This window comes from Hippopotamus amphibius, chromosome 5, assembly GCF_030028045.1.
Source record: "Hippopotamus amphibius kiboko isolate mHipAmp2 chromosome 5, mHipAmp2.hap2, whole genome shotgun sequence".
In the NCBI taxonomy this organism is placed as follows: domain Eukaryota; kingdom Metazoa; phylum Chordata; class Mammalia; order Artiodactyla; family Hippopotamidae; genus Hippopotamus; species Hippopotamus amphibius.
The window spans coordinates 7,456,929-7,484,155 of NC_080190.1; the positions used below are offsets into that span (position 1 = coordinate 7,456,929).

At 37.2% G+C, this 27,227-nt stretch overlaps 1 protein-coding gene across 8 annotated transcripts in view; it reads right to left on the reverse strand.

Annotated features, from left to right (window-relative positions):
• Nucleotides 1-27,227, reverse strand: part of ZRANB1 (zinc finger RANBP2-type containing 1) — a 118,475-nt gene that overhangs the window by 41,140 nt on the left and 50,108 nt on the right. For 4 of the 8 annotated variants that reach the window (XM_057734345.1, XM_057734342.1, XM_057734341.1 and 1 more), the window contains one exon: nt 7,439-8,289. The exons of 1 other annotated variant lie outside the window; for it this stretch is intronic. In XM_057734345.1, the coding sequence (XP_057590328.1) occupies nt 7,439-8,252 (814 nt within the window). In that variant the 5' untranslated portion in view covers nt 8,253-8,289. Of the gene's footprint in view, nt 1-7,438; nt 8,290-9,673; nt 9,769-10,627; nt 10,651-25,031; nt 25,103-27,227 lie in introns of those variants that run through there. 3 more of the 8 variants (XM_057734343.1, XM_057734346.1, XM_057734340.1) reach the window with 3 other exon arrangements.

Sequence of the window (27,227 nt, forward strand, 5' to 3'; positions counted from 1 at the left end):
TATTCATAGGTTCTGGGAATTAGGATTTAGACATTTTGGGGTACCAGAGTACATTGTTCTGCCTGCCACACTATTTAAATCAGTCATGTAAATCAGAGAAAACCCAAAGGGGGGTGGGGAGAAGTGCCTATGAGGAAGTATTGGGCAAGCAAAATATACAAATCTGGACACTAACTCATCATTAATATTGCATTTTTCAAGATACCTAATGTTTCGTGTTTTCAGACAAGACATCAATAAAATACATCTGTGGAGCAAATTTAATTTTTAAGAAGTACTTCCTGAACTAGAAAACAGATGTCTCTTCTATTTTTTACAATAACTTATTTACCCTGAGTTACCTCTAAAGTTAAAAAGTCAACCAAAAAGACTTCTTAATAAATAGGTAAAATCACCACTGCGTCTCATGTCAAGAATTTCCTTTTGTTTTATTTTGATGTAGTAATTTTCTTGGTATAAATCAACTTACTGGGGGGGACTCGAGGGGGGGGGAGTCAAGGAAGAGAGGGAATACGGGGATATGTGTATAAAAACAGATAATTGAACTTGGTGTACCCCCCAAAAAACAATAAATAAAATTTAAAAAAAAAATCAACTTACTATCATTCCAGTACACAGTACTACCATATCCCAGAAACTAATCTTGGGGACTTCCCTGGTGGTGCTGTGGTTAAGACTCTGCGCTCTCAATGCAGGGGGCCTGGGTTCGATCCCTGGTCAGGGAACTAGATCCCACATGCATGCCGCAACTAAGAGTTTGCATGCCACAACCAAGGAGCCGGCAAGCCGCAACTAAGGAGCCCGCCTACTGCAACTAAGACCTGACGCAACCAAATAAATAAAAACAAATTTTTTTTTTTAAAAACACTAATCATATGACTTTTTCTTCCATAGAAGTTAATTTAATTTTGGGTTACTGCACAACACTCATTTGGCCAGACACTGTATCTCAAAATTAGGAATTTAAAAAGTCATCGTAGAAGATTACACATTGCAACAGATTTTCCTAGATGCAATATTGTGATTTATAGGAGAAATCATCATTCAGATGACCAAATACATATATTCGATCTTCATCCACAGTTCCTAGCTTACAGCTTCCCAAAACCCTTTGAATTTCCTGAGTGATAAAAGCAGCAGGATAACAGTTGGTCTCTGGTCCTCAGCTCCTGAACACACTTCAGGTAAGGTGACTTTTGGATCCCAGGGGAACCAGCCATGTGATTTGAGGGTTGGGATTTTCAGCCCCACTGACTATACCACCCTGACTTCCAGAGAGGGTAGAGGGGCCAGAGATCACCAGTGACCAATGAGTTAATCAACCACGTCTACGTAATGAGGCCTCCATAAAACCCCAAAAGGACAAGGTTTGGAGAGCTTCCAGGCTGGTGAACACACAGAGATTTGAAGAGAGTAGCACACTTGGAAAGAGCATCATGCAAGCTCCACATCCTTTCCCTAAACCTTGCCCTGTATACATCTCTTCCATCTAGATGTTCATCTGTACCCTTTATCATATCCTCTCACAATAAACTGATAACCCAGTAAGTAAGCTACTTCTCTGAGTTATGTGAGGCATTCCAGCAAATTAATCAAACCCAAGGCGGAGTGTCGTGGGAACCTCTGATTTACAGCCAGTCGATCAGAAGTACAGGTTAACAACCTGGGCTTGTGACTGGCATCTGGCATCTGAAGTGGAGGCAGGTCTTGTAGGGCAGAGACCTTCACCTGTGGAATGTGATTCTACCTCCAGGTAGACAGTGTCAGGATTGAGTTGAATTCTCGGACACCCTAACTGCCCATTGGTATGAGGAAGCTCCCCACCACAAACATGCATAAGCACACACACGTTGGAACTGAGCCTGGGAACCCTTTTCACCAGAGGAAGAAAAATAACACTACAACCTTAATGATTACATCCCTGAGAAAAACCACCCATATACACGATTTTTAATACCAATACCAAAGCAAACTGAATAAGTAACAAGTCTATATATACATTGCTAATTTCTGTTAAAATGAAAACAGTGTTAATGAAACCAAATAACCAAATATCAATACATTTTGACATGTTGAACACCATGCAAGTTTTAGATATTTCTATAGTTACATCTGACACTCTGAAGTGGACAGATATATACATACATATATTAATATACACACATATTTATATATATATATATATATATATATAAAACACACTGTATATAGGGTTCTAGTAAGGGGGCCAAAATATAGTTGGCATCAATACAAAAAACAGCTGCCACACATATTAATTTTCAACAGTTATGAGAAAGGGGGAAACAGATCAAATATAACAATATTTTTATAGACAACTTGCAAGAAGAAGTTAAGTCTAATGTATTTCCTATGTTGTAAGGAATAAAAAATTTTAGGCACATCAAAGTTTTGCTCAGTAATAAGACTACTACCCTCATGACTCCACTTCAACATACTCCTTGATAACGAGATTCTGGTTTAGCCCATAAATCAGTGATTCTCAACAGTACTACTGCAGGTCACCCCAAAGCCTGGGAGCAATGCGGATCTTACTAATGCATATGTTCCCTATTATGCCACTGCCACGGGGCAACTGAACATTTCAGCATAAAATTCCAGTCTCAACATGTACCTGTTATACAAGCATGATCCTTTTCCCCCTACACCTTCAACAGCACTCGCTCCTGCCCCCCCATCTCAAATCCTTCTCATGTTCATTAGCAGGCTCACTAGACAAGCTAAATGTTAAGAAAGATGCAACTATTTAAGGCAAAATGCCAAATAGGAAGCAACACATCCAATGACAACTGAATAAAAACTTTTCAAGTAAAAACTCTGATTTAGGACTCTAGGTATACAAAACACTATGTTTTTTCCCTTATATATCCTTTTGGAAGACGGAGAAATTAAATGGAAAGAAATCTGACTTTAGACTTCATATCCACAGACTGCCTAGTGATAAACTGAGGCCTCTGTACTCTTCCCAATAAGACCCTATGGGACCTACTTGCTCTGTCTTCACCTGACAGGAAGAAGCCAAGGTGGCTCCCACAGTGTCAAGCTCCAGGTAGTCTGTGAGGTGAAAAGTACAGAAAGCTAGGAAGAAAGCAAAGAATCAAGAAATTTAGGAGAGAAGCAAAAAGGTTTATTTGTCTTTGAAAAGGTCTGTTTGTCCAGATTCCAGTTTCCACAAAAGCTTATTCACTTGATTACCAAAATTTCAATGCCTGCTATGTTTCAGGCCACTGTTTTACGTACTAAGAAACAGTTGTGAACAAAACAGACAAAATTCCTGGCCTTCATAAAGCTTAAGTTCTAAGAAAGAGAGAGACAAATAAGGTGACTTCTAATAAATGTACTGGGAGGTAACAAGTGTTGTGAAGAAAATTAAAGTTGGGGGAAGAGGGTACAGGACAGGACTGAAATTTTAGATGCAGCAGTCAGGGAGGCCTCACAGAGAAGATGACACATGCGAAAAGACCTGAAGGAAGTAAAGCAGCTAATCCTCCAATCCAGAGAAAGCAATCTGGGCAGAGGAAAGAGCAAGTACAAAGGCTTGAGGCTTATTTGCAGACAAGAAAGGTGGCTAGAGTGGCTGGAGTGAATGAGTGAAGTTGAGAGCAATAAATGAAATTAGAGGGAAACGTGTGTGTGTGTGTGTGTGTGTGTGTGTGTGTGTGTGTGTCTGTGTGTGTGTGTGTGTCTGTGTGTGTGTGTGTGTGTGTGTAAAAATGAGGAAAGCAGGTGTGGGATAGAGTACAGAGAGAGCCTATAAAATTGGCTTTTACTCTGAGCAACACAAGGAATCACTGGAGGGTTCTGAGCAGAATTTTAGAAGAGTAGCTCCTATTTAGAGAACAGTTTGTGAAGAAGGACACAAACAAAGAGGGGATCATGGCTTGGACCGTGTGGTTAGAGGTGGCCAGATTCTGCTTATATTTTGAAGACAGAGCCAGTGAGAATGGAGTATAAGAGAAAAAGAAGTAAACCAAGGATGACCAAGGCTTTGGACACAGCAAATAAAATAATGAACTTGCCATGAACCAAGATGGGGGAGTGAGAAAATAGATTTGAGAGAACAGTTTAGTTTTTTGGCCCCACTGAGTTTGAAATATCACGTATTCAAGAGAAGATGTTGTACAGCGACAGCTGGAGGTAAGAGTCTAGGGTTCAGGCATACAAAAGTTATTATGCAGTTTTAATTAGGGATTCTCATCTGATCCTGTATCTTTTCAAGGAATCAACTTGGGGTCACAAATTTAAGTTCTTCTAAAGGGCAACTGATTCAATGCAACAGCAGAACTAAAATGGTATGTTAGGTAGTGCTACCTTATCTCTAGCAACATTATCATCTGTCCAGTGGGAAAGGTAGACCACGATTAGAATGGACATGACCTCCCAGAAAGTAACTTGGCACCAATGTCTGCAGACATTCCAGAGACAACTGCACATTTAAATTCACACCTCTGCATTTACCATTTCGGCTCCCACTCCCAGTTTCCATTTTTACTGGCGTCAGGTTTTGGCACTGCTGTCCCCAAAGTCCTCTCATCACATAAGATAGTATGACTTATGTGAAACTTATACCCAACAGTCATGTAAACGATACTTACTTAATACTATGGAAGCTTTACTTTAGCCTTCTCAACAATGAATCTTCCTCATTGCCATTTTATCAGCTACAAAGCTGGCCTGAGGTTGAGATTTTTTATTCCAATTTCAAATGGGAAAGTCTCACATTTTATACTTAGTACAAATTTTATGCACAGTACACATTTTGTACTTAGCGTATATACTTTGGATATGACTTTTTTTTAGTATATGTGCTGCCAAAGCAAGCACTAAGATGGTTTTTCTAAATGCCTAACATCGATAAGCCATAATATATCACATCTAATGAAATCTGGAGAGCATAAGGCAGGAAGAAAGGAAGAAGTAAAGAATAATTTTCAGGGACTTCCCCAGCAGTCCAGTGGTTAAGACTCCACCTTCCAATGCAGGGGGTGCAGGTTTGATCCCTGGTTGGGGAACCAAGATCCCACATGCCGCAAGGTGCCACCAAAAAAAAAAAAAGATTAATTTTCAATACATGTGGACTTCTGTTAACCCAACGCAATGCAAACGAAAGTTTTTAACATATGTCAATGACATTTACAAATCAGGATATGACTACCCAATAAAGCAGGGCCATAATCTTTCATACAACAGTTCAGAACCACATTATGTAGTGAAGAGTCAAAAATATTTGCTGATAGGAAAGACAGAATCCACATTACCAACAACCAAATACAATCAATCCTCGGCCCTAAGGACCTAGAAACTCTGGAGTATGTGGGAATGGGGACTTAATGACAAAGAAACTGTTCTATAAATGAAATAAGACCAAATTTAATACCGGTCCTACTGGGAGGAGTTTTCGTTCAGCTATAAGAATGCAAAGAGGTACAAGGATGGTTATCCAAAAGAAGCAGATATATGGAAAGAAATAAAGGCAGCACCAAGCAAGACACACTAGTAACAAAGATAAGAAATAACAGCCATAAAGACAAAGATGTATTGATTGGTCTAATGTGTGTGCCAAGGGGAGAAAATATTTCAAAGCATGAGTTCTTATAAGATTCACTGACTTAAGAAACACTGACCCCAAAAGAGTTTAAAAAATCACTGCAATGTAGTTCACCACCATCTATAAACTTAAATGTACTATAACACCACCTTGCAGTTGGCATTTACATAGTACACTACTGCCTGCAAAAAATGATTTTAAGAGTGTTCCAAAAGGAATACAGGTAATTAAAAGACAATCACACCTAGATACAAAAGATCACATAATGTAAGATTCCATTAAATGGAACATTCAGAATAGGTATATCCACTGAAATAGAAAGCAGACTGGTGATTACCAAGGACTTGGGGGAGGAGAAGAGATGAGGAGTAACTGCTGAAGCAGGTACAGGGTTTCCTTTAGGGTGATAAATGTGTTTCAGAACTAGATGGAGGTGGTGGTTATACAATACTAAATGCACTAAACGCCACTGACTTGTTCACTTTCAAAATGATGAATTTTATGTTGTGTATTTGACCTCAATTTTTAAAAATTCATAATAAATAAAACCCTTTTGTATCTCCTGATTTAAAAAAAAAAAAAAAAAAAAAGACATTCACACCATATGTGGTACCTCAATTTGGGGAGAGAAAAAGAATCCATGGGATGTAACAGGATAGCACAGATGGCTGAAGACAGCTCAGTGTGCTTTCATCCCTCATCCTCAGGACAGGAGAAAACTGGAGCTAACAGTTACTGAGCGCCTGCCGTGTTTGGTGTTCAGAAGGGCTCATCTGCTGGACCTTTTTTTTTTTTTTTTTTGGCCAGGAAAAAGCTAAAATAAAAAAACTGGGATTTTTTGAAATCTACTCTTAGGACTTTGCAGGTTCACACAGTTATGCATTTCATATTCTTGGGGCTATATTCAGGGGGATAAACAAATTAGTTTATTGAAATTAGTACTAAAAAAAATGCATATATATACAGCTAAGCCATATTTAAGCCTTAGCTATTGTTCCACACAAGATTTAACTTTGGTAAGTCACTCAAAATTTTCTTTACAGAAAAACTGTATGTCAAAGTAAGCACCCCATCAAAATAATTTAAATCACATAATTCAAATAACTAACCTACTCAAAAAAAGAGAGGGGGGATACAGAGGAGTCAAATAACTGCTCTTGTGAATTACATCACAAATAATTAACTCACAAGGTCAATAACTGGAGAAAACGTTACTCTCACAACATGTCTCTGTTCCCTAACAGCTCTGAGCCAGAAACCAAGACCAATACCCAGAATTTCCTTAGGAAAGCACTAAAACACAAAACACACAAATCATAATTTGAACTATGAAATCAGCTGGCTACGTGAAATCAGTCCCATAAAGTTTGCAAATATTCACTACATGACATTCATGTTAAGTTAACATCAGTATTTTCAAGGTCAGTATTATGTTTGTTCAACTTCTTGGAGTCACACATTTTTGTGATATTTTTAACATCTGACTAAAGCTTCTATCATCACAAGATGCTCACACTGTTTACAAACACTCTGAAGCAGCAGCTGGTGTTCCTCAGTCACATCTTGTTACAATCAATAGAGCAGCAGTTTTAAACTCCAGGTATACATTTTAATACTGATATGTAAAAAACTTTGCTATAGCTTAAAAGTTTTTCTCTCTAATGATGGAAAGACACATGCACAATGAAATGGGAGGCAACTTTGGACAACGTTATGACAAGATTACAAATACAGAGATTCTTATGCATGCATACTGGGAGTACAGCTATCATGTTGAGTAAACTAAATGCTAAATAACACTGACCTTCCTTATATCTTTCATGTCATTTTTAATATCTTTTCCCATCCCATTCAAAAAATGCAGAAACTTACCCACACAAGCATTGAGGAAAAGCCAATCAGTCTTCTTCATCCTGTTTTTAATTTGCTTCAGTTTTTTGAAGTCCACTTCTAGTTCCTCCTTGCTGCCAACAGCACCAGCCAATTCAATCCTCTGAAAATCCATTTTCATCTCAGAGTCCCGTTTTGCGGTCGGTGGCGATCTTCTTTGGCTGTTGCCACTGCTACAGCTTCCTCTCCATCGAGTTCTGTCTTGCTCATTTATTATTGAAGAAGCCTCTTCAGTCTCTGCCAACTCGATTGCTTCAATATTATTAGGTCTGGGATGATCACAAACAACACATTTTTTAGCCTTGGCCCAGTTTTCATATGTGCAAATAGAGCAAGTCCAATGCTGGGTCCTTGCGTTCAGCTTATTTCTATCATTGTATTCCTCACAAGGGTCAACGGAAAAAGCAACTGGTCTTGAGCCAGATCCTGAGGATTGAGGAGATTCTGTGGGACTCCTGGTCCTACGCTGGGATAAGCACTGAGTGCATCTGATTGCTCTTGGCCAGTTCAAATATGTGCACATGTGGCATGACCATTTATTTGCATTTTCCATGCTGTACGAAGACTTAACCCTTGGTCTTGCGCTAGAGTCTGGACATATCAAAGGACTATTTCCTCCTTCGGTGCTGGAAGGATCCCAATCTCTACCAACATCACTTGAACCACTTTTAAATGGATCTTCTGTAATAATTGTTCCACTAGGTCTTTGGGCACGACACATGGTACACTTGATTGCAGATGGCCAGTTTTCATACGTACAGTATTCACAAGCCCACTTAATTCCACGTTCTGACATTGTGCACTTCTTGAAGTGAGTTATGTCAGGCAGGAAGCTATAAATAATTAGGACATGGTTATTAATACAATAACTACATAATTTTACCCCTGAAAACATGCCCAAAATATAAAAATACTCTTCAACTTACAAAACATCAATTTCTCAAAAGATGCATGTAACATTTCACACAGAACTATCTTTTTTTTAAACCTTCCAGAGAGACACTGGAGATAAGTTCCCAAAGAAAAATCTTAGATCTGGGGATTTAATGAAATTGTATTTGGAATGCAAGACAGATAGGAAGAAGATAAAGGGAGGTTTATTTCTAAGAGGGAAGGCGGTTAAATCAGGAAGCCTCTAATAGAAATGTTTAATTTCAGCCAGGTCATCACTATCAATTTAGAAAAATAACCAATAGTTAAAAGATTCAAAGGGAAGGGACAGAACACAAACCAAATATCTTAAGCACATAACCATTTCCAAATTATGAGCCACACAGATGATTACACTATCTGTGTGTAGGACCACAATGTTTCATTCATTAAAGAATTCAGATCAGTCAATTCTATCATTCTTGCTAAAGGAGAAAAGCAGCCTAAATGTGTTAATTATCCACTGCTCTTAATAAGCACATATAGAAAAGAAAGATGTTGAGCAGTAATCCTTAGAATTAACAAAGTAACACTGTGAAAAAGAGATAAAGTTCCCATGATAGCCTATATCCTCAAAATCTTGCTCTGTCTACAGCGCAAAAAATAAAAACTGCAGATCACCTATACTTGGGACAATCGACGAAACATCCCTGAGATAACAACTAGCACAATCACTCCCATATAACTTTGAATATTTATACTGAAAATATTCAATATTTAAAATATACTCAAAATTCAATTCATATTAGAAACATATTAACTATTTACAAGGCTCCTAGGAGTCTACACTGGGCTTACTAACACTGCAATACTTTATTATTTAATGACAACTAATTTATAAATGAAGCAACATGCACAGCAAATGTAATAATAATTTTTTTAAATGGCTTGAATTTAGACACTGGCCATGAAAGCCAGCCTCTCCATTTTCTTTCTTTTTTTTTTTTTCAAGCTCTTTATTGGAATATAATTGCTTTACACTCTTGTACCAGCTTTTGCAGCCTCTCCATTTTCTTAATTACCTTCTCAACTAAATTAGTATCATCCTGCCACCTTTTTGTAACCAGAAAAGTGAAAGAAATTCGAGGCAGAGTAACAGAAGCTTTTCCTTCCCGTTCTCAGGGATTTTTCCTGAATCTGGAAAGCAAAATCTTTCACCTTATAAGTGTATTGTTATGTCCCTGCTTGCCAAGTCCTCACCCCTTTTACAGTGTAAACTTTGTTAAGAGGACAAATTCACTATAAAAGAGGCTACTATTTAATAGCTAAAATAAAAAGCACACTTACTAAGACTTTAGTTTCCATGCTATAACCTCCACCTTGCACATGGTCAGAATAAAAGTACAGCTTATAAATCAGACCAAAGACAAGATTCAGTTGTCATGCTGGCTCAGATTCTGACTTCCTCAGGAGATACTGCAAAACGTGATAAGTGGTTCTGTACAACTGTGAATAGCTATTCCTGTAAAGGGGACCAAAACTGAATTTCACTTGAAGCCTGTTACTTTATCCAAAAGCATTTTTTAAAAGGCTTTATGTTAGTAAATTCTCTATTTTAATCCTACTCATTTATTTTAATAATGGACTACTATATTTAGAATTTTAATTTAACACAGCAATAAAACTGGCTGATTGGGCTGGTCAGTCAAATTAGACATAGGATATTTTCCCCTAAAACCTTAAATATATGTGGGTGTGCACAATTATTATCGTTAATCTTAAATTGGTGGTACTAATAAATTAATTCCTACCAGAATTACTTGTTATTATTGAAGGGGGAACAGTGGTATAAACCAAGTAAATAGAAAAAGCAAATATATATATATATATATATATATATATACACACACACACACATAGAGAGAGAGAGAGAGCGCTTATATTTAACTTTGAAATCTTTTCCTCCTTCAGCAACTTTTTCTCTAGTCCAGGTAATTTATATTTATCTGCTTAGATTTTTAAATTTAGCTTGTACATACTGACTATACACAATTTGAGAGCAATCCAAAAGTGTGTTGAAGGGCAAAGACTATAATCATAAAAGCACCCATAAAATGGACAATTGAGATTTAGTGGCAACCTTCATATTCATTAGACAGTTTCTTCCTTCAGGTTTCTCAGGAATGAAATACAAATAAATTAATGGCATAATGAATATCTAAGGCTATACTATAAGTAAGTTCAATATTTCACTTAAAATATTCACATTCAAAAATTCATGCTTGCTTTGATAAGTCTTACTTTGATGTAGGCTCAAGTAAATGGTCTGTGGCCTTAAGTTAATATGCCAGCGTAACATACTTAAATGTCCACATCTGACAAAAAACAAACAAACCTGTCATTAGAAAATAAAGAATCATTGTCATATATGCCTGGTAAATAGCCTACCCTTCCCCAAAATTCAGGCAACAAAGTAATACCAAAACCAAGCTCAAGAGTTTTGGGACTTCCCTGGCGGTCCAGTGGTTAAGACCCTGTGCTTCCAATGCAGGGGGCATAGGTTCAATCCCTGGTGGGGGAACTAAGATCCCACATGCTGCAAGGTGCGGCCAAAAATTTAAAAAAATTTAAGATAAGTGCATTATATTAGATAATGATGCATATAGTATCCACTCTGTGGGGAATCAAGACGTTGTATTGGGAATACTGTTTTTTCATAACTGAAAGCTAAAATTCACTGGAGAGGATTATCTGAGAAAGTCACTTGTACCTGTGGTAACAGTAAATGGAATGGAAGAGTAAAGATAACATCAGTTCAACTAGATTTACATTATTGAGATGAAATTAACACTGAGTACACTTTTTCTACCAGATGTCAAAAAGAACATGAAATAATTTTTAATAGCAACCAGCGCTGAGAGTTAACACCGTACGTTGAAATAAAGCTGTTACTAAATAGCTTTCAAGTTAACATATATTCATATACCCAAGTAAATTTAATTTACAAGTCTACTTTTGCATAAAATACAGATTTTCAAATTCTATCCAGGGAATCATACTTCAATTAATCAGTACACAAAGCAACAATAAAATCTGCATAATATGGATCTTCCTTAAGGGGAGCTACACACAACTGCTACTCTTAAAACAAATATTCCTTGGTTCAAATGCAATACCAGCAGTTCCCATCTTGTTGACCAAAGAGTCCATGAATCTATTTATACATCAAGCTCTACCTGTAGACAGACTGAATAATGTCTCCAAGTATATCAACCATTTTCTACTATTAAATTCATAACTGCTTTTGATTATATACTTCCCAGTTCAAACAATAATAAAAGCATGAATATTATGATGTATGGGTTAATGGCTAGGGAAAGGGAGGGGCTCATAAGTGAACATTTTTTACACTGTCATACTTAGTGAAATTAATTAGACCATATTTGTGAAGCATTAGTAAACACTGTAGAAGAAATATACCTATTTTGAAGTCAATTACTCAAAATTGTAGCTACACTACAAATTTCCCCAACCACCTACTAAAACCCTACGAAGGAGAAGCAGAGAACTGAAATGATCCTCACCAAGCACAAACTGCTTGAGAAACAAACTGAGAGAAGCTCAGTTGCCAGTTAGTGTCCAATGATGAGCAGTTATCCAAAGGAAGGACTGACAGTCTTTCAGGTTTTACATTAGCTTTATCAATATTAAGTCTATATTTAATAATATAAATACTTATGTATTAATATAAATTGATATGAACATTAATTAACATAAATCTGTAGAGCTTTACAAATGCTCAGAAAGCATTTTAGGGGAATAAAGATGAAAGCTAGAACTAGAAGCATATTCCAAGCATGCTGAATTTTCGGGTTCTATTAAAATATTATAAAGTAATTCTGAACAGCAATATTTATATAAACAAAAAGTACTATGCTTAACTCTTGAGCCCAAAATCCAACAGAGTCATTTCCTCTTTTCTCCTCAGCACCTTTCTACATCACAGTCTTCCTTACAACAGTCAACAGAAAAAAACAACTGGTCTTGAGCAAGATCCTAAAGCTTGATGATAAAGTGAACCCTCTATCTACAAATCTCACCTCATTTCCCGGCTCCAATAGCTTGTCACATCCTACGTTAAACCTCTTACCTTCCTCTCACAACAAACCCCTAGCCTGACTTCCCTCTCCAGCTTCCATTAAAGACACCACCACCAATATTATTGCACCCAACACAGAAACTCAGACTCATCTTGAATTCTGCCTCCGTCCCATAGATTCCTTCTAGTGGTTTCTGTCCAATCGGTCCCCTTCTTTCCATTTCAGCTGCCACTGACCCTTTTTCAGCTCAGGTCAGAACTACTATAATAGCCTCCTAAGCGCCTTCCCCATTCTAAATCCATCCAGCTCACCGTTGCCAAAATAATCCTCCTAACAGCAAGTGCCTCTTTCTGAAGCTCTTCTCCAACAGTTTAAACTCTCATCTCCTTCAGAATATACAGACGTGCCACACATACCCCAGACTCATTCATGTACCACCACCCCTCCACGATGCACACATGAAGGTACTACAGACACACACACACTCAGTTCTGGTGAATCCTATCCATCCTTTAAAGTTCAGTTCAAATCTCATCTCTCATTAAGTTTTTTCAAATCATTTCAAGTACACTTCAAGCAACCACACACCTACTGACATTTGGCACCTACTGTATGTATTCTTGGGGCTACTTTCTGGAACACTGATCTGTGTGTCTTCCCCACACCATTTCCTCCCCTCAGTTTTCAATCAGGTAGCCAAGCTTTCAAAAACTTTCGCTCAGGGATTCTAGTGGCATGGAATGTGGACCAGCCCTATGTTTAGTAAAATACAGAGAAGAGACCCTGTTGAGTGACCTGAATAAAGAAAGGAGTGGAGCTTTTGAGCAATTTCAGGCAAAAGAGAAGAAATTCCAGAGGATGGGATCCACTTCTGTGGCAAGACCTCAGTAGAACATGTCTGCCTCTGACAACTAGGTACCAAGCCACAGGTACGCATGAGCTGCTAAACTATTCAAGTCCTGTGGTGTTAAAGGCACAAGTGCACAAACTTTTGTGATCATTAAATATCCTTTGAAAGTCCTAAATCAGTGTGAAATTATGTATACATGATTAAGAATCAGCCAGACCCCAAAATATGCTGACCTTCCTCCCATAGAGAGATCACTGCTATCTATGTCGTTTGTATCTAATGAGGAGATATGAACTAAACACACTTGCTGAGAGGGCCCCTTCCAAGGCATGTGTGGACAAGTTGGACAAAATTAATTTGGTTAAAATAACAGTTATAATAATAACAATTAAGTAACACCTGTCATGGTGACCTCGGCCTTACTGGCACTATGCCTTAATTAACTAAGGCAATTACAAGTACCACCAGTATGTCTAACTTCATTCCACCAAACCTAAGTTCTTAAAATGTAACAAAGAATACAAAGTTTACATTTCAATAGGTCAACATTGTGTTAATTAGGAAAACTAATAAAAGCTACAATGCTAATGGTTTTTCTTTTAAACCACTGGATAGTTGGTAACCCACTGATTAGAATGGAAGAAGATACACAGACACAAAATTAATTTACAGCGTGTCAAATCTCACACAAAACAAAAGAAATGCTCCTTTTTAAAAATCTACCTTCTAGTCATTTCTGGGAGAATTCTACCTCTTTACATACTAGGGCTTTATCCGTAACTTCATCAACTTCCTCTGTACTCTCCAGTTCCTAGACCGTAATAAGAAAGGAAGGAGGAGTAATAGACAGACTGACTGATTAATCTTGAGCTACTGTAGAACCCATCTTAACAAGCTTCCTTTACACCCTTTCAGAGACATCACAGGTCAATCACATACTCCAAATTATAATCCCAAACAAAACTAATTTAATGTAACAACCTATGACAAGTTACTGAAGGTCTACTACACACTCAGAAACATGGAGAGAAATAACTACACAGATAAAATACTGTACTTGTGCTCAGGACACCTGCAATTTAATTAGATGAAAGATGACTAGGGCTTTCTAAAACATACATGGAACTGGGGAGATTATCTCCAAGAGTGTGTATCAAGCCAGCATTTAAAATACAACAAAACACCTTTTGCAAAAGCTATGAACATGCTACTTCACTCAGAACTTGATTTTGTATTCTCACCTATTCTCTGTTCACACTGAACAGATTAGTCTCAATTAACAACACTCGTAACAACCAAGAGCCACTACTAACCCTAGCCCAACCTAAGGCCACCTTTTTAACCAAACACTATGTTTTCTGTGACAGAGAAAGGAGGGGTAGAAATTTTTAAATAATCAGTGAGTTCTGATATAAAAGAAAGAAAACGATCTGAAAAGCAGGCAGAACCAAATGTATGAAATATTCCAAGGCAAAACCAATTCAGAGCTACTATCTCATCCAAAAACATCTTGTTCCCAACGCCTCAACTCTGTTCAAATTTGTCATTTTCCCTAACATCTAATCCCCTAGTTATCTGAATTAGAACACTTATTTTATAAAGACAAGTTATTTACAAATTTTATTTATTAACAGTGTGAAGTCATTCAATTAGATTACTTTTCTCACAATTCCTACTATAATGAATAACAGGAAAGTAGGGCGGGGATTTTGTGAGTTGGATTTTCATTGCGGAGACGGAGAACAAGTAGGCAAAAGTTCAGCAAAAGGCCACCTGGGAAGGAATGCCAAAGACAGCAGCAGGTTGAAAAGACTGCTTACCCAACCATTAGAGATGGATGAATGTCCAGGCCAACTTTATTCCATAATTTTTCCAGGGTCAGCCTTGTCCAATTAAGAAAAGAAAACAACTAAAACTTAAGCATTTACTATATGTCAGACACTGTTCTAAGCACTGTACATATACATCAGCTTATCTAATCATCAGAACTCTATGAAACAGGTATCATTATCTCCAGTGTTAAAGATTGGAAACAGGAAAAGAGAATTTGAGTAACTTTCCTAAAGTCACAAAGCTACTAAGTGGCAGAGCCAGGATCTGAACCTGGGCATTCTGGCTCCAAAGTCTGTACTAGACAGACAATGCAATAAAAATACATTTATACTGCAGCCCATAGTCACTTATTCCCACTATCCAGAATTTGCACAATTAATAAACTGCACTTAGTGTTTCACTAAACAGTCTTTCCTAGATAACTAATGAGACAATATCTAAACAAACAAACAAAAAAACACATATTTTGCTCAAATTTTAGCTTTTTAAAATTACACAGAATCTTCCCAAAGCTTATCTAGATTGAGAACTACTGCAAAATGCCTAAAAAGTTAAGTAAGCAGGACCTAAAAAGTTATATATAAAACAAGATATACCAAATTTTCCATGTAAAATTGAGTGGGGCAAAAAAAATCTGAAGTATTCATGAGAGCTTTAGATGCCTTAAGTATTTTTTTATTTTGGAGGCAATCTCTGGGGAAGAAAATATTATTAATAAAAGTCAGTTTGATTTCTCTTAAACCAATACAGATTACTAAAGAAACCACAGCATGTCAACTAAAATAACAGAAAGCCTTCCATTTTCATCGAGACAACTGAAAAAGGGAAAAGCCTCCCCAAATGACAGGTGCGTATAAATTACACTACCTACACATGCCCTTGTGTTAAAGGAAAGCAAAGAATGACTATTTGTGAGATAGTAAATAAATCATTTTTATCTCTAAGAGCCTCAATTTTCTCATCTATTAAAAAATAAATGAGTTAAACAAGATGATCTCCAGAATCTCCACCCCATATACTAAACTCTAACTTGCAATGTCTCACATTCTTCTAAATAAAGACTCACTTTGGGGGGGGTGGGGGAGGGATAAATTGGGAGACTGGGATTGACATATACACACTACTATATATAAAATAGATAACTAATAAGGACCTACGGTATAGCACAAGGAAATCTACTCAATACTTTTTAATGGCACATATGGGAAAAGAATTGAAAAAGGAGTGGATATATGCGTAACTGATTCACTTTGCTGTACACGTGAAACTAACACAACATTGTAAATCAACTATACTCCAATAAAAAAATTTTTTAAAACTCACTTAAAAATCTTGTTTATTCAATTTATTTTGCAAACACTCTATTTTCCAAAGATAATTAAAACATTTTTTAACTTTTCCCTGCTCCGTCTGTGACAAGTTCTGATAGTCAAGCCCAAATTTTAAAATATATACTTAAATTTAAGTTAATGATCACTTAATATATCTAAGCAGTATCAAAATCCTATTACTTGAAACAAAAATCCTATTTCTAAAACAAAGCCATATCATACACACATACACCATGCCACCTATGAATTACCTGTGCCAAATAATAACAACAGTTACCACACCTGAACGTGAACAAGCTTCCAGATCTAACTGCCAGTTTACAGGATCAGAGGACAGAGGCACAAACTGATTCCGTGGAGGTGCAATCAGTAAATTCCTATGGGTATGTGTATATTAAAAGGCATATACCTGTTAAAAATTAACTTGAACCTGATTTGATATTAAGTTATTAAAATGTTAAGGTATCATTAACAGTATGGTACCTACATTTCTAAAAGAGTACTTTTCTCTTAAGAGACACACACTGAGTTATTTACAATGTTATAAGATATCCTGAATTTGCTTTAAAATAATCCACTGGGAAGAAAAAAGAAGACTATGAAGGAAACAAGACTAGGCATGTGTTGCTAACTGGGTGATGGATACACGAGAGTTCACTCTCCTTGTCTCTCTATATGTATATATGTTTGAAATTTTTCCCCATGAAAGGTTTTAAAAATCTATCAAGAAGATAACAAATGCTATTACAGACTAAGAATTAAGGCTTAGATTGCTAAGACTAGAAAAAGTAGTATATTGCATATTGTTAAAAATGCTACTCAAAACTCGATTGAGGGCCCTGTTAAATTCTACAAACTATTTACTAGTCTGTAGACAGAGTAAGCATTTACAAACTTTTATAGCAATTTTACAGAATAATTTTATGATTGCTGAAACTACTAGTAAACATCTGAGACTGTATTTGAGACACAATGTTAAAACATTTGGAAAACTAATGAATATAGCTTCTTTTTACAACTCACAGGTATGGTTCATTAGAGGCACTATATCAAAATATGAACCAAAGTTTCTTTCATGCTAAACTTGCAAATGAATATCACACTTCAGAAAACCAGCTGACTTAACCAACTGTATATTAAACATGTATATATGTATTAAACATGTATATGTTTTAATATACAGTTGGTTATTCACAACCAGACTTAAATTGAAGTGATAAAACTCTGTCTTTTCAATGTTTCTCATGAACACAGAGACAAAAACCCTCAACAAAATATTAGCAAATCAAATCCAACGATGTATAAAAAGAATTGTATACCACAACCATGTGCAGTTTATCCCAGATAGGCAAGGCTAAGGCTAGTTCAACGTTCAAAAATCAATTAACATAACCCATTCTACCAACAGGCTAAAGAAAAGAAAAAAATCACATGATCACATGAATACAAGCAGAAAAGGCATGTAACAAAATCCAACATGATTTAAACACACACACACACAACCTCTCAGCTGGTTTCAGGGGACCTTTCTCAATGTGATAAAGAGCATGTACAAAAAAGCCTACACCTAACTTCATACTTAATGGTGAGAAACTAGAAGCTTTCAAGCTGATACCAGTAATAACGCAACGGCATCCCCTCTCACCACTCCTTTTCAATGTCAAACTGGAAATTCCTGCTAATGCTGTAAAACAAGAAAACGAAATAAGAATACGGACTGAGAAGAAATAAATTTGTTTTTATTCGCAGATGACGTGATTGCCTACGTAGAAAATCCAAAAGAATCGACAAACTCCTGCAGCTAACAATACAGGATTATAACAAGGTTGCAGGATACAGGTCAAATAAGTCAACTGCTTTCCTACATACCAGCAATGAACGAATGGAATATGAAATCTAAAACACATCACCATTTACATTAGCACTCCCAAAACTGAATTACTTAAGTATAAATCTCACTAAATATGTACAAGACCTATATCTGGAAAACTACAAAACTGTGATGAAAGAAATCCAAGAACTAAATAAATGGAGAGATACTCCACGTTCACAGACAAGAAGACTCAATATTGTCGAAATCTCAGTTCTCACCAACTTGATCAAAAGATTCAACATGACGACTGGTAACAGGGTATGCCAGGAGTAATCTTTATTTGGTTTCTGGTCTACTTTCAAATAAAATCTCTTGTTCAGTTTTGAAAAAAAAAAAAAAAAAAAAGATCCAACGCAACACCAATCAAAATTTCAGCAAGTTTGTGGGTATTGACAAACTGATTCTAAAGTTCATATGGAGAAGTATAATTCCCAGAATAACCAAAACAGTAAGAATAACCAACACAGTACTGAAGGAAAAAAAAAAAAGTCAGAGGACTAACTACCCTGACTTTCAGACTTACTATACAACTACAGTAATCAAAACACTGTGGTACTGGCAAAAGAACAAATAGGTCAATGGAATAGAACAGAGAGCCCAGAAATGACCCACATAAACAGAGTCAACTGATATTTGACAAAGAAGTAAAGGCAATACAGTGGAGAAAAGAAAGTCTTTTCAAAAAATGATGCTGAAACCACTGGACATCTGCATTTAAAAAAAAAAAAAAAAGCTCTTAAACACAGACCTCATACCCTACACAAAAATTAACTCAAAATGGATCACAGACCTACATGTAAAATGCAGAACTATAAAATCCCTAGAAGATAACATAAAAGGAAATCTATGACCTTGACTATGCCAATGACTTTTTAGATAAAACACCAAAGACACAATCCATGAAAGATACACTTGATAAGCTAGATTTACTAACATTAAAAATTTCTACAGGATACGGGGATATATGTATAAATACAGCTGACTCACTTTGTTGTACAGCAGAAACTGGCACAACAGTGTAAAGCAATTATACTCCAATAAAGAGATGAAAATTAAAATTTTCTGTTCTACAAATGACACTATTAAGAGAATGACAAGATAAGCCAAAAAACAGGAAAAAATATTTGCAAAAGACATATCTGATAAAGGACTGTTATCCAAACTATACAAAGAACTCTTGAAACTCAACAATAAAAAAATAAACATAATTAAAATATGGGCAAAGACCTGAACAGACACTTCACCAAGAAAAATAAACAGATGGCAAACAAGCATACAAAAAGATGCTCAGCATTATACCTCACTAGAGAACTGCAAATTTAAACTGCAATGAGACACCACTACACACCTATTAGAGTGGCAGAAACCCAGAACACTGACGACACCAAATGCTGACAAGGATATAGATCAAGACCGCTCATTCATTCCTGAGAGGAATACAAAGTGGTATAGCCAAGTTAGGAAGAGAGTCTGGCAGTTTCTTACAAAACTGAACATATTCTTTTTTTTTTTTTTTTTAATTTATAGCCCCGCTGGGTTTTTTTTAGCTCTTTATTGGAATATAATTGCTTTACACTCTTGTACCAGTTTTTGAAGTACACCAAAGTGAATCAGCTGTATTTATACATATATCCCCATATCCCCTCCCTCAACCCTCCCTGTCCTGGCCCTCTAAGGCATCACTCATTCTCGAGTTGACCTCCCTTTCTTATACCGCAACTTCGCACTAGCTATCTCTTTTACAGTTGGTAGTGTATAGTCTATGCTACTCTCTTACTTTGTCCCAGCTTCCCCTTTGCCCACCTCCCACCCCCAATCCCGTGTCCTCCAGTCCATTCTCTGCATCTGTGTCCCACTGTTTTATATATACATTTATGGACTGTTCCAGAGCAGTATTTTTTAGCAATCCTGAAAATTTTCAATACTCTAAGCAACCCGCGAAGATCAAGCTGCCAAATTCCTCAGCAAGGAAATCCTTAGGTCATTTTTGTGCTCTCAGTAAGTATCCAGTCAACAGCAGTCTATGCTTCAAACGTCCATCTTTCGCCCACAAAGCTGGTGATTCTCACTCGATTTCCGCCAGGTTCCACACCACGACACAGTTATCAAGGTCTACACCTTCCACGGCACTTCTGCGTGGACCTGATTTCACACCGTGACAAGGCAGGCACACGTGCAGTTATACGGTGAGGCCTTTCTTTCACACGCAGAAAATTCCCGCTTCTATTAAAAATTTCCTAACGTACAGTCGATGACCAATAAACTCAGAAAGCCCTCACCCCCATCGCCCCACATCCCGGCGTGTAAACGCAGACCCGGAGCCGCTCCTGGGCCTCCCGGGGTCTCACCGACAACGTGGCGGAGGCCAGAACAGGCCGCTGCTCTCCACCCGTTCAGGGCTCGGGAGCCTCGGACCCTCGGACCCAGCCCGGCCGCGGCTGGAGCCTCACCAGGCTCAGGGTGGCCGCGTGCTCCTGCCCGGCGGCCCGGCCATCGGAGGCAAGGCGGCCGGGCAGCCCGAGCACTCCGAACCTCCAGCGAAGGACACCGCGACCGAGAGCGGAGCCTAGGAAGCAAAACTGAACATATTCTTAACATATGACCTAGCAATTGTGCATCTTGGTATTTACTCAAAAGAGTCAAAATTTTACGTCCCCACAAAAAGCTGCACATGGATGCACCTTTATTCATAACTGCCAAAACTTGCAAGCAACCAAAGTTCAGTACATGTGAATGGATAAACTGTGGTACATCCAGACAAGGAACTGCTATTCAGCCCTAAAGAGAAATGAGCTATCAAGCCATGAAAAGACATGCAGGAACCTTAAATACACATTACTAAGTGAAAGAAGCCGATCTGAAATGGCTATATACTGTTTGATTCCAACTACATAATGTTCTGGAAAACGCAAAACTATGGAAACAAAGATCAGTGGTTGCCAGAGGGAGGCATGAATAGGCAGAACACAGAGGATTTTTAGGGCAGTGAAACTATTCTGTATGATACTATAATGGTGGATACACGTCATTATACATTTGTCAAAACCCATAAAATGTACACATCAAGAGTGAACCTTGGGCTTCCCCGGTGGCCCAGTGGTTGAGAATCCACCTGCCAATGCAGGGGACACAGGTTCAATCCCTGGTCCAGGAAGATCCCACATGCCACAGAGCAACTAAGCCCATGCGCCAAAACTACTGAGCCTGTGCTCTAGAGCCCACAAGCCACAACTATTGAGCCTATGGGCCACAACTACTGAAGCCCATGAGCCTAGAGCCTATGCTCCACAAGAGAAGCCACCACGAGAAACCTGAGCAACGCGGAGTAGCCCCCACTTTCTACAACTAGAGGAAGCCCGCAGGCAGCAACAAAGACCCAAGGCAGCCAATAAATAAATTACTTGATTAAAAAAAAAAAAGTAAAACAATGTAAACTACGGACTCTGGTTGATAGTTACATGTCATGGTAGATTCATCAAGGTAACAAATGTGCCACTCAAGTTACAGGATGTTCATAGCGGGAGCGTTATGCATATGTGGAGGGAGGGGTATAAGAACTCTCTACTTTCAGCTCAATTTTGCTGTGAACCTAAATTGCTCTAAAAAGTAAAGACTATTTGTAAAAATTTACTTCTTAACAATGTTTTTTAGTCACTGATATCCAAGAAACATTTCCTTTAAAAAAAGGAAAAAAAAGTTCTCAAGAATGATGGGAAGAAGTTTTAAAAAGGACATAACTTTTGGTATGAACCTAAAACTGCTCTAAAAAATAAAATAAAATCTGAAATATGTTCACACCTAAAATTTTAAATTAAAAAAAGACAGAAACAAGCATGAAGGGCTCCCACTGGCCAAATCTGGATTAACTCAAGCATCCCCATAAATAATAACCGTAAAGGATTTTTAAAGCACCAACTAAAGCAAAAATCCTTAAGTCTACTCACAAACTAACAAACAGAAGAGAAAGTTCTTCCTTACAACAGAAATCAAACTAATAAATGCAAAATGAATAACTGGATTAGAAATTCACCATTTGGCAATCTTTACAATACATTCATAAAAGAATCATCAATGAATTGTTAAAACTAGTGGGTGAAAATTTTAGAATTAACAGGATATTTAAATAATCTCTAAGTATCACCCAACAATGATAACTGGTACATTACAAAACCTGGTAGACACCTTAACCAAGTAATCAAAGTTAACCACACTAGTAATGACATCATTTGCCTCTTGATATGTTGGGCTAAGAACAAAACATCACCTCTGTGGTACTCTTGCCAAAAAGTACATACTCTGACGCTAATCACGAGAAAACATCAGAAATGCCATATTAAGAGACCTTCTACAAAATTACTAGTCCTATATTCTTCAAAAACATCAATATCGTGAAAAACAAGGACTTTATTGTTCCAATTAACGGAGCTTCTAAAATACATGGCAAGAGACTGCAACTCATGACCTGAGATTTTCTTTTGCGCTTTATAAAGAACATTAATGGAACAACTGACAAAACTTAAGTAAGATTTATAGAAAGTTACTCTTATAAGAATTAATCATACAGTGTTAATTTCCTGACTGTGATAATTCTATTGTGATTACATAAGAGAAAGCCCCTGTTTTTAGGAAATACACACTGAAATATTTAGAGATTAAGGGGTATCAAGTCTGCAATTTACTTTCAAACAGTTCTGGGGAAAAATATATTTATATTTATATACGTCCACATCACACAATAAACTTTACAATTTACAAAATACTTTCACATGTATCACTTTTATTCTGACAAAAACCACAAAATAGGTACACAACAGTCCTTTTATATGAGAGTAAATGTGGCCTCCGATATCCTAAGAATTTCTCAAGAATTGTCCATTCTTTTTATCCCTACTACCAAGCCCTAGTTCATCATTTCTCTCAACTATTTTATTTATTATTCTAACTGGTCTTCCAACCTTCATACTCCACATCTCTGCCAGAGTAGTCTGCCCCCCGCCCCAAAGAAAGAAAGAAAAAAAAAAGAAAACCTGGTGTTGCTATTCAGCAGCTTTAAAAATTTCAACACCCCACTAAAGTGAAAAATTCTAAACAGGACATAAAAGACCCCTTCAAACTCAAACACATGTGTGTCAAGAATATCCTACAATATTTTCCTTCAATGCCTTTCACCAAAGCATTATTAAGGGGAAATCTACCTTATCTTACTATGGGAAGATTAGTTCCATCTCTTGATATTTCACTTAGAGAAAAATGTACTGCACTTCTTAGATGTGAGTTCATGTCCCTCTCCACCTCTTACTGAGTCAGGGATACTGACCAAACCCTTAAGACCCAAGCCTCTTCATCTGAAAAAATTACAATAATACCTTACCTGTCTTTACACAGGGGCTAATAAAATCAATAATCTCAAGATCCACATCCTATAATTAATAATATGAACAAATGTCAGCTTGAAATAACAACACCTTAAATTTTATACGAAGCTTTAGACCACAGAACAGTTGTATTATTTTACTTCATCTTCGGAACCCTCGGGTACTTTCCTGTAAGATATCCCAGAATCCCTCTGAGGTACAAGTATCTTCTTTTTAATGACAAGGAATCTGTGGCTTCAGGAAAGATGAAATAAATTGCCCACAGTTACAAAACTTTAGGAAGTAAAGCCCAGATTCTGACTCCTGTTTTCTCTCACAAATGCACCACAGCCTTCCAGAGTTACAAAAACGTTTCCCTAGAACAAAACATTAATATTAGGTTACAAGATGGACTTACTGTATAGTCACTATCTCTAGCTACCACAAGACATTAACACTACCTCCAAAACAAGTCCCAAAATTTGAATTTTTCTCCAGATTACCCTACAAAGCCACCATCGACTCTCACACGGATTACTACATAACCTCCCCACTAATCTTGCTGCCTCTAGTCTATCCACCATCCTTCCACAGAAGCCAGATGGATCCTTTAGAAATACAAACCAGGTCACAACACAAGGACTTAAAATCCTCTAATGGCTTCCCAACCAACTCAGAATAAAATTAAAATTCCCCAGTCTTTCTTGCAAATCTTTACGTTAAAGCGGATTTTGTTCTGTTTCTTTTACAAGCAAGCTCATTCTCACCATAAGAGTTTTGTATTAGCAATCTCCTCTGCCTACAATTCTTTCTCCAGGTTTTCACATGGCCAGCTCTTTGTCATCAAAAACTGGGTTTAAATATCACCTTCTCAGAAAGATTTCCTCTTGCCAGACTGATGTCATTCTCCACCACATTACCTTACTTCATTACATTATCTGCGCAGCACTTATCACTACCTGGGTTTGATTCGGGTTCTTGGTTTTTTGTTTTTATTTTTCCTTGTTTGCTCTCTCTAAACTAGAATGTAAATACAAGTAACAGAGACTTTGTCTTGTTTGTAAGGGTATCTCAGTATCCAGCACAATTACCTACTAAAATGCTTAACACTGAACAAGTCATTACTAAACGTTTTAACTTAGTAGTCTTTGTAACAGTGTTTTATGTAATCTACTTTTTTGAAAATCCTGAACAACCTCAGATCACAGAGCAGGTGCCCAACAATTATTAACTTAATTTGAATTAACTTCTATAAAAACAATGCCTTCAGATTTTAAACAACAAATATCCTCAAACATATCCCACCCACCCCCCCCCCCCCACACACACACACGGAGAGAGAGAAAACCCTTCCCTCTTCCCACCTGTAAAGATGATCCACACTGAAGAGGATCACTTCTCCTTTCCACTTCCCAGCTCCTTGACAGTACCAGCTCTAGGGGAGAAAGAGGATCAGGGACTGGAGAAGGAACAAGGTGCTTATATCCAGGTGCTAGGAGTGCCATTCCAACCTCAGCCACATGCTTTAGCCATGCTGTACCCTCCTTATATGTGACATGTGATTTTCACATCTCCATGCCTTCACTCACATGACTGCTTCTGCAGACGATGTTCTCCCACTCCTTGCTCCCATCCTTACCTGGTTCTATATATACTTGGAAACCTGTTAACTTCTTCAAAGACTAGCTCAAATGTTCCCACTTCTGTAAAACCCTCCTTGACTCAATCCTAATCGTGTGCTAAATTAGTCATTTCTTTATCACTTCATAGTACTTAGTTTAGTGGATTAAGGTTTGTTTCTAATGATCAACTGTGAAAAATTCACTTTTACATCTCTATAAACAGTGTTTGCTATAAAACAGTTGCTCACTAATCATTTAGTCAATAAAAAGCAATTCTACTGATATTAAAGGATAGTATTCCAAACAAAGATTAATTAAAAGTTCTGCAAATTGCTAACATGCCCCTGTTTAAAAACAAACTTTAACTTCATTAAATACCAAAAAATGAAGTTACTTATCCACCCCAACCAGAAAAGGATTTAAAAGTGGTTTGTTAAAAATTACAGAAATGATGGACCTCCCTGGTGGTCCAGTGAGTAAGACTCTGTGCTCCCCACGCAGGGGGCCCGGGTTCGAGGAACTAGATCCCTCATGGGGCAACTAAGAGTCCGCATGCTGCAAATAAAGGTCCAGCATGCAGCCAAAATAAATAAAATAAATTTTTTAAGTTTTTTTTTAAAATTACAGAATGGGGCTTCCTAGGTGGCGCAGTGGTTGGGAATCCGCCTGCCAATGCAGAGGACATGAGTTCAATCCCTGCTCCAGGAAGATCCCACATGCTGCGGAGCAGCTAAGCCCGTGTGCCAAAAAAAAAAAAAAAAAAAAAAATTACAGAATGATATGCCACATGGCACGGCCAAAAAAAAAAAAAATTACAGAAATGATGTCTTGCCTTCAGAATTCCAATCACAGGTGTACTGCTGCAACTTAATGTGCAACACTCAGTAGAAATCCTTTCTCCAGCTACAAAGTAAGGATAATTTCTTCATGTATCCAGGGAGTGCCGTCTTACAATAATCAATTTATAGTTGAGAATAATTATGTTACTAAAGCTAACTAAATTTCAGCAAATGGTGCTGGGACAACTGGATAGCCAACTGCAAAAGAATACAGTTGGATCCCTATCTCATCCTATATACAAAACTTAAAGTTATCAAAGACCTAAACGTAAGAGCTAAAACTGTAAAATTCTTAGAAGAAATGCAAATCTTCTTGACCTTGGATTACACAATGGCTTCTCAGAGATGACAACAAAAGCACAAGTGACAAAAGAAAACATAAATTGGACATCAAAATTAAAATCTTTTGTGCTTCAAAGGACACCATCAAGAAAGTGAAGAGATAACCTACAGAATAGGAGAAAGTATCTGCAAATCATCTGACTTGTATCCAGAATATATAAAGAACTCTCACAACTCAATAGTAAAAAAGACAAATAACCGCCCCCCCCACCCCGCAAAAAGGGCAAAGGATTGGAATAGACATTTCTCTAAACATACACAAATGACTAATAAACACATGAGAAGATACTCAGTATCATCAGTCATTCGGGAAATGCAAATAAAAATTAGGAGATTCCACTTCACTAAGATGGCTATAATAAAACAGAGAGAAAATAATAAGTGTTGATAAGGATGTAGAGAAATGGAACTCATAACATTGCTGTATAAATGCAAAATGGTACAACCACTTTAGAAAACAGCCGTGAAGTTCCTCAAAGGTTAAACTCAGAGTTAACATATGACACAGCAATTCCACTCCTAAGAAAAATGAAAATTTATGTCCACACAAAAGCTTGTACACAAATGTTCACAGCAGCATATTTCATAAAATCCAAAAAGTGTAAACTACTTAAATGTCCATCCATCAGTGAATAGATAAATATAAACAAAATGCAATTCATATATGGAATATTAGTTCTTCAGCCATAAAAGGAATGAAGTACTGATACATGCTACAAAATGGATAAACCTTGAAAACGTTAAGCTAAAGTGAACA